At 45.7% G+C, this 9208-nt stretch overlaps 1 protein-coding gene across 3 annotated transcripts in view; it reads left to right on the top strand.

The window, feature by feature from the left end:
- The window catches only part of LOC129250849 (uncharacterized), a 166730-nt gene that overhangs the window by 89331 nt on the left and 68191 nt on the right, over positions 1-9208 (top strand). For all 3 annotated transcript variants that reach the window (XM_054890449.1, XM_054890451.1, XM_054890450.1), the window contains exon 4: positions 8236-9165. In XM_054890449.1, the coding sequence (XP_054746424.1) occupies positions 8236-9165 (930 nt within the window). The remainder of the gene's footprint in view (positions 1-8235; positions 9166-9208) is intronic.

The raw sequence follows: 9208 nt of genomic DNA, 5'->3' as shown, positions 1-9208 counted from the left end.
ATTCCTACACTTGTCAGTGTTCCTGGGGTTATTTCTGGGAGTTTCTTGAGTGGCTTCTGTTCCCAGTTCATACTGGAGGTTCCTGTGGTCTTGTAGGGAAGCTCGGAGCAAACTTTCCAACCTGACACCAAGTTTTCAGCCAGTTCATCAAGTCACATCAAGGACTTCCTGTCTATTCCTCGTTCCGAATGTTGGCGTACACCCAATATTTTGCATATAGATCATTACTGATAATAATCTCAAATAGAGACGCACCCTTTCTTTTACAGTTGGCATCACATCCAATTAGGAGTGGTAGCTTCCTTCTGTTACAATAGATTACCAAACTCCGTACCTCTTCTGTTCGAACGGTGCTATTATAGCCCAAAAATATGCCGATGTCACCTCGACGTCTCTGCGGGTCCCGTCCACCAGCAGCTGCACCTGGATCGCAACCAGATCCTGGTTTAAGAACTCTGTAAAGCACAAATAGTTAATGTTTCTATTTAACACTACCCATGTTCTAGGTCTCTCTTACAAGATATCGCAAATTACTTTATTAGGCAGCACTACCAAATGCATGTCTTTGAGAGCTTGTCTGCTGGCCATTATTATCCAGCGGGGCTGTCGGGGGAGAAATATCCCGTCGATCCCTGCGCCACACTGAAGGAGCCGATGGATGTGCTCGCTGCTTCTTAGCTCTGTTGGTTTCCCGCTTCTTTTTTATGCGGCGAGTTTAGGTGTAATCTTTTTTCTTCCTGCCCTTCATTCTTTGGCCGTTGCTCCACAAGTTGGCGAGCTACTTCTGGCGATTTGCCCTCCTCCAGATAGCGCAGGTACCATTTCGCCCCCGCAGCAATCAATCCCATTCTGTTCAGGTCGTCCAATGCGCCGTTGTCCAGATCGCGAGAAGTTGGGCGTCTGCCCCTCCTCCGCCTACCCTTTCCCCTACTAGAGTCGGACGATTCCCCGTACTCTGAGTGCCTGAGAGGTTTGTGGTATCTGCTGTTGTTGTTGTTTTAGCAGTACCTTTCCCTGTCAGTGTAGTGTAATCACCGGTCATCTTCGTCTAGCTCATCTAACGCTAATCCCAGGAAACTAGCTGTTTCGACGGGTTGGGTTCAGAGGGAGAGAGGTGTTAGATGAGTGGGTTTGATGGGGCATGTGAAAAGGTGGTTAGTGTCGTGCGGGGTGCCTTCACATGCTGGACATATGTTTAGTATGTCGGGGTCGATTCTGGATAAGTAGGAGTTTAACCTGCTACAGTATCCAAAACGTAATTGTGCCAAGGTTACGCGGGACTCTCGGGGAAGCTGGAGCTCTTCGTCTGCAATTGATGGTGGTTGGACTCCGATAACGGCATTCGGGGGTCGGGAGCTTAGGAAGGTGGTAAGGGTCTCCCGATGAATGTCGTTAATGGCCTGTCTGTACACTGTCCGATCCTGGAGGGGTCTGTCTGTTTTGTCTAGGATCTCGTCCACGTACTTGAGGAAGTGCCTCCTGATGTGCCTGGGAGGTGGCTCAGGCTCAAGCAGATGGGTGAGGCCTACGGTGACACTCTAGCAGAAACGGCTTACTAAGCAGTTTGTTATGCTCTTTCACAGGAAGCATATGAGCCTCGTCGTGCAGGTGTTGTATGGGGGACATCATGAGACATCCTGTCGCGGTCTTAATTGCAGTATTTTGGCAGGTCTGGAGCTTCGTCCACTGCGTATCACTGGTTCCAGGCGACCAAACAGGCGCAGCATAGTTAAGAACCGGTCGCCCTATTGCTTTGAAAGTCGACAGCAACATTTCTTTGTCTATGCCCCAAGTGCTGCCGGCAAGTTACTTGAGGACCTTGTTGCGATTCTGTAGTCTCGTTGCAATAGCGGTTGTATGCGCTGAGAAGGAGAGCAAGCTGTCAAAGGTGACTCCCAATATTCTGGGGTTGTTTACCGTCGGTATTGGGGTATCATCGACGTATACCTGAAGTTGCAGCGTGACCTCCTTTGTCCAGGTGGTGAAAAGGGTCGCCGTGGATTTAGTGGAAGAAAGTGGTAGGTTTCTCGCAGTGAAGAAGCGAGAAAGGCGGGCGAGGTAGTCGTTTACTTTAGAGCATAGGCCATCAATGTCATTGCCCGACGGCCCGTCGGCGTATGAGACCAGTGAGACTCCCTTTGGTGGCTGGGGAAGTTTCGAAATGTAGAAATTAAAAAGCAAGGGTGAAAGGACACCACCCTGCGGTACTCCCTGCTTAATTTTTCTCTGTTTAGACGTTTGGTCTCGAAATATCACCGACGAGTGACGAATACTCAGGTAGTTCGCGGTTCACCTCTTCAGCCCTGGCGGGAGTGTCGACTGTAAAATGTCATCTAGTAGCGCGGCGTGGCTGACTGTATCGAAAGCATTTTGTAAATCCAACGCTACTAGGACAGTCCTCTCGCAGGGGTGGTTTTGGTTAAGTCCGTGGTTTACCTGGGTGCTTATGACGGTGTGTGCCGTGGTGGTGCTGTGCACTCTTCGGAAACCATGCTGGTGTGAGGCTGGGGTCAGGTGTTCTGTAAGGAGTGTGAGTAGAAGGGCTTCAAGAGTCTTCACTACTGGGGAAAGGAGAGTAATCGGACGATAAGACTCCCCTAGGTTGGCGGGTTTCCCTGGCTTCAGTAGTGGGACCACTCTCCCTAATTTCCACTTATCAGGAATGATGAGAGTGGCCATAGACAGATTGAAGGCCTTGGTGAGAAATTCTACTCCCAGTGGACCCAGCTTTTTCAGCATCAGCATGTTTAGTCCCTCAGGGCCAATGGCCTGTGATGGTTTCATATGTTTGATGGCCCCCTGAACCTCGTCGCTGGAGAAAGCAAGCGGTGCACTGTTGTATGGCAGTTTATGCAACCGTCTGGTGGCACAGCGTTTGGATCTATCGGCCGGAGGATGCAGTATAAATTGCGGGCTAAAGCAGTTCGCGCATCTCTTCGGATCCGACGAAGTACGACCGTTAAAGGTGATATCCACCTTGTCGTTGTGCTATTTATCATACTTGCGCTAGCAATTGTGATGTCAGGCGAGCTGCTGCAATTGCCCACTACCCTAGTGGGGGCGTCGTCGTTAACAGTGCTGAATGTCGAATCGTCTATCTGCTCTGCCAATAGCTGCCCCCTACGATCATTTGGCAGGCTTGAATGTCAAAGATCGTGATGCGCGTTAAAGTCACCTACTACCAATCGGTTTTCTCCCCTGATGAGCAACCAATATCAGGGAGATATCCTGCCGGCAGCAGGTGACGGGGGTATATAGATATTATAAATTTCGAGCTCGGCATCGCCTGACCGGACAGCTATACCTTGACATTCTTAGGTGCTGTCCCTGCAGTCGATGCCTTCATCGATGAGACGATACTGCACTGAATGGTGGACTGTAAACGCTAGGCCACCACCGTAGTCTCGCTCGCAGTCCTTTCTATGCACGTTGTAGCCGTCCCTGGTAATCAGGGGGGAGCTAGCGTGCAGTTTTGTCTCTTGGACCGCAGCTATCTTGATACCATACCGGCTCATGAAGTCGACAATTTCGTCAATATTGCTCGTGAGTCCGTTGCAGTTCAGTTGTAATAGCTTGGAGCTTCGCGGGAGTATACTCGTAACTCGAGGGGTGAGGGATGCGTGAAGTTGTCTACGTTGGTCCTGCTGTTCGTTCCGCAAAATTTGTAGTGGCCTGACGTTGACTGGCGGCCGCGCCACTGGGGGCGGTTGTGGGTGCAGAGCTCTGGATTTGCATTGGACAGTTGTCAAGTTCCTTGGAACTACGGTCTGACACACGGAGCAGACTATGCGGGGGACCAAGAGCTGCTGGTTTGTCCCCGCACTGGGGTAGGAGCAGGAGGGTTGTGGGTCAGTGAGGGAGTTGTGTTGCACGTGGGAGCTCCTTACCGTTGAGGTGTTGTTGGTGGCGGCAGTTTGACGTGCCGGCACTGAGGGCAGTATCGCCATTGAGGCAGGGGCCGCCTGAGGGCGGAGGCAACACGTGGCCGCATACCTTGTGGACCACTCCCTGTGAGTCTTAAGGCTTGAGCAGGTCTTAAGATGGCACCACCCGTTGCACTTATTACACCTAACCGAGGTGCAGTTCGGGTGGAGCCGTTTATGGCAAATGCAGCAGTAAAATACTTCTGGTCCGGGGTTGGGTTCGACGCCAGCCCGGAAGAGAAGTATTTGGAGCAAACGTGCTGCAATGGATTGCTCCTGTGACGAAAGATTTGGGGTGGGATACGGTACGCTAGACTGGGCTAGTTTACTAGGGCCGCAGCCCTTGGTCGGGAAAAGCCCGAGTCATTCCTGTAACGTAGAACCGGCTGCCATGGGAATGTGTGTGGTGGTATCTGCTCGCTGGAGATGGCTCCGGATCGGTTACTAGCCCGAAAGTTATCCGGCCTTGTGATACGCAGCGACGGTGATGGCGTTCGTTGGCGAGAATTGGTAGTGGTAGTAGCAGTTGTTTCTTTTCGAGGATGTCCTTGCCTCACTGTATTTGATGTTGGATCTCTGGTGACTGACCCACTCGATCTTTCAGTATCTAGGGCTGATTCGTGGTACACCCCACGGCCGGTACATGGTTTATCAGCTTCACGGGCGTGTTTCTCAAATAACGACATTTCCGCCTCTGAGAGCCCCTCAAGCTGGTGTTTATCAAGCTTTTTACCACTGCATTTTTTGTTGTAGTTTTTTTTGTTGGTTTTGTTTTTATATTCTTTTTGTTCTTACGACTGCTTGCTCGAGGTGGTGTTTGTCCAGCTTTATACCACTGCCCTTTTTGTTGTAGCTATGTTTGTTGGTTTTGACTTTATTTATATTCTTCTTGCTCTTACGACTGCCTGCTCGAGGAGGCAAGCTCAGCAGTCTTAAAATTTATTGGGGATTTCAATGGGTTCGCCGAGTTAGGGGTTCGCCCTTGTCGCGGTAAGGCCACCGTTTGTCCTTAATTCGGGCGGTGTTGAGGAGGCACCGTTATGATATAGCCGAATTAACCTCCTGGCTGCAAATCATCCAATGGGCACGACGACGCATAACGCCCTGGATTAGGAGGTAGCAGCTCTTTGTCATCGTTCTCAAGAGGTACTAGTTGTTGTTGTAGCAGCATAAACATTCCCATACATATATGGGGAATGCTGCTGAAGTTAAAGTCCTTGGCCGGATATAAATCCGGGTCGTTCCGGTAACGTAGAACCGACTACCGTGGAACGGTACTAGTCATTGGGGTGAGCTATTGTCTGAACTATTCCTTCGGGTGCCTGGATTGGTTTTGAAATTCGATTAAGCCCCTGCATCGCGTTAAGGTGCCTGCCGTAGCAGGAGCCCAATCAGTTCATATATCTTATAGGCCAGTACATATCTAGAGCTCTAATTGGACCCTGGCTGTTAGTTGAGATGAATACATATTTTTTAATGGTTTGGTTCCAACATTTAAGTACTTTTGCTTTTTTTGTTGTGTTGAAGTAGAGGTAGGGGTTTGATTATAGAGACAATCTATGAGATCGATACGATTAGGTATAGGGAACAATGCCATGACATAACTAAGGGCTGAAATGATGCAGGCGTTTTCTCTTTAATGAAATTATAAACGTCTTAAATTAGAGTATATTTGCTTAGAAAGAATTAGCTGCTTATGCTATTTATATAGATGTCGTGATCGAATATCGTGATGTATTAAATTAGGTTATATTGGTTTAGAAAGATTAAATAGGAGAATTATTTTCGATAGAAAGAAAACGATCTCTGTTGACGACGCGGTAGCTATATCGCCAACCAATAGGTACGATTTTTTCACATTCCTAAAGTGAGATCTCTTTGGAGAGTTCTCTATATGGTCTGCTCAATCCGATATCGTGAAAGTGTTTACTAAACACTCAGAGTTGAATTCCATAAAGATACTAAATGGCAGTCCAACATTTTATCTCTCCAATTTATCTGCTTTTTATGGTTTTTCAGAGTATTCAATATGCCCTGGTATTCAATCAATCATTACGGAGCCTTACCTGAATTGTCAGTCCTTCACTAATTCGCTGAGTGTTGGCTTACAATAACTATTCGACCTTTCTTCGACTTATTAATACTGGAGGCCCAGAATAGTAGTTCTTGGGGCCCCATTGCAGTTAAACAGAAAGGAGTTGGGTAATATATTGAATCGTGTGAGAAGTTGCAGTTGTACCATGCAATCAATTCAACTTATAATCGAATATTGTCATCACAGTACACAAACTTCGCCAAAATTGATTTTGCCACCGTTAAACATAGTACTAATTAAGTACGCGTTCCATGCGGAATGGCTATCAAAATCCATAAAGTAAATTGCATTGCCACGAAATTTCGTATGTATCTCATGGCAAAGCATTAATCAGTTAACGGAGAGAAAACACCGCGCAAGACGCCATTTAAAATTGAGTGAAACAGTTTGCTTGCGGGTGAAGTACCTAAGTTCGAATACTCCGAAGACAGGGTATTTTTAAGCGAAACGTCTTCACAAAGAGTGTAAGTAAATCTTTTTATATTTTTTGTGTCAATATATATGTGTGCTGATTTGTTTAAAAACACTTTTCTTACCAAAATTTCCCAATGGCTTCTGGGGCGATGCTCATGAATTTGACGTTTCTTCTCATTTAACAATCAATGTTGCTAGTAACATTTCACGGAAAGCCAAATGCATGTTTCACGGCTGTGCCTTTAGATGCAATACCGAGTTTTCATCGTTTTTCCATTATTTCCCGTGCTGTCTATTATGCTTCCAGCGTTTTTCCTATAGTTTTTATAGGCTCTAAAGAGTTCACAGGAGCGGAATTTCAGATTTTGGGATAGACTCTGATGTAACGCGGTGGCAGATCGATAATATGTTAAACATGTTTTAATTTGAAACCGTTCACAATATTACTTCTATGCAAATATCGATTCTTCAATTTAATTATATTTCGTCCTCCCGAAACGATTTGATTTAGAATCGCTCAGTAGATATATTATATTCCGGGTAAAGGTTTGACTGACTATAGCATATTGTTTGAGTGTATGTTGCTAGTTAAATAGTTAATACATATTATTGTTATAGAAGCGGTTTACTAAGTTAGTCTACTAATTGGTGTTATTCTTGTTGGAGTACTTATCTAACGGTATCCTCCAAAAAAATGCTATCTCGATGCGGTGCGTCCAAAGGGAAAGGGGTGTGAGATGAGTGGGTTTAAGTGGTCGCGTAAATAGGTGGTCAGTGTAGTGCGAAGTACCCTCACATGCAGGATACAGGTATGTTGAATATGTAGCGTTCAATACTGGATTGGTAGGAATTTAACCTAATGCAATATCCTGAATGCGATTGGGACTAGATGACGAGGGTCTCATAAGGAAGCTGAAGCTCTTTGTCTGCGATGAGTGGTAGTTGGACTCCGATGACGTCATTCGGGTGGCCCTAGTTTAGAAAGGTGATAGTAGATCGCTGTGAAGATATTGTAAAGGAGACATTAAAAGATATCCCGTGGTTGTCCTTATTGCAGTATCTTGGCAGGTCTGAAGCTTCATCCGCGACGTATCACTAGTGTCAGGCGACGCTTGGATCTGTCAACCGAAGGATGCAATATTTATCGGAAGCTAAAATAGCTCGCGCAACTCTTCGAGTCCGACCGAACACAACCACCCAAGGTGATTATCACCTTCGCCCTGATTAATAATTCCCAAATTGTTTGGGAAATTCAGCTGGAGTGACGGTCCGTGGCGGGATTTAAATCCAGGTTGTTCTAGTAACGTTGAACTGTCGTAGAATCGATTATTATTATTAATTGCTATTGTCGGTGTTATCTGCCGGCAGGTTCAGCAACTGTGTTGCTTCGAATAGGGTAGCTCAAAGGGTTGTAAGACGAGTTAAGGCAGGGAAGGAAGAGATGGTGTCAGTGAGGCTTCCTTCACATGCAAAGTATGAGTTTACTATGCCAGGATTGACTTTAACCTATTATAATACACAGAACAAATTTATAAAAAGAGTTACATGAATCTCAGAAGACCGCTGGAGGTCTGCTTCGCAATACGTGATAACATTCTTTCAGGTCCAGTAGTTTTCGCATATTACGTTAAAAACCGATTCTATGTGCTAATTTTTGAAGAATGACCTGATCAAATTATATTATGACAGCTATATAATCCCCGTTAGATTGGGACTATATAATCTCTGTTTGTTCTTGATTTGTTTCGAATTCTTAAGTTTGTTCCTGAAGTATTAAGTAAAAATATGTATGTTTTGTTACAGTGGTCTTTCGCCAAACAATGTCAAGCACGAAAATCAAGATGATGGCTATGAGACCAGTGCCGGCGATGTGCTTACTCCGAATTCTCATAGCTCTTCAACGCACTCGGTAACGCCACAACATCAGATGCAGCATGCTATTAACCTTATCCCACCGCCTAAGTGTGAGGAGCAACAAGTAAAACTGCAACAGCGGCAACATAGTGTTAGTGATGAACTTAATCAACAGCAACAATCACAAAACAAGCCTTTAGCACAAAGAATAGATCAGGATCTTGGAAATGCTGAAAATCGCACAGAAGAAATGTCAACATGTGCCAATACGAACGCAAATCTACCGACAGACCCCTTCGCTTTTATGGAGGAGGAAATAATTGCATCAACGGCAGCTGTTTCTAATGATAATAGCCCCAGAAATGATAGGGCCTCGAATATTGTACAAGAATCTCAAATTAACGGCGATAATGAGGCGATTAAGAGTAGTGATGTAGCTTTTCTGAGTTCGACAGTAAGTGTACTGGGGCAGGGAGACGAAATGTTTAATATGCAACATCAACACCGACAGTCCCAGCAGCAACAGCTATTGCATGCAGGTAATAGCGAATTACAGGAATCAATGGGTTATAGTCTGAAAATAAAGCTTCCAACCGCTGCTGCGAATATGCTGTCCGAGGGGGAACAACTGGAACAACAGCAATTGTTAGATCACCACCTACAACAGCACACACAATTGCCGCAGCAATTGACAACACAGCCGTCCCAATTTCTTTTCAATGAGAGTAATGCGATTTTAAGACCTCCACAAAAGAAACGGGGTCGCAAAAAAAAAATTCAGCCAGTTGCCGATGGAGCACTGCCATTATCATTACAATTGATTACAGGAAATAACAATACTTCAGGAACAGCTGGTCCTAGCAGGGAATTAGAATCTAAGTGAGTATTTTCCTTTATCTGGGAGGTAAACTGTTTGTAAATG

This window comes from Anastrepha obliqua, chromosome 6 (assembly GCF_027943255.1).
Source record: "Anastrepha obliqua isolate idAnaObli1 chromosome 6, idAnaObli1_1.0, whole genome shotgun sequence".
NCBI classification, from domain to species: Eukaryota; Metazoa; Arthropoda; class Insecta; order Diptera; family Tephritidae; genus Anastrepha; species Anastrepha obliqua.
This window is presented reverse-complemented; position numbering and strand designations above follow the sequence as displayed.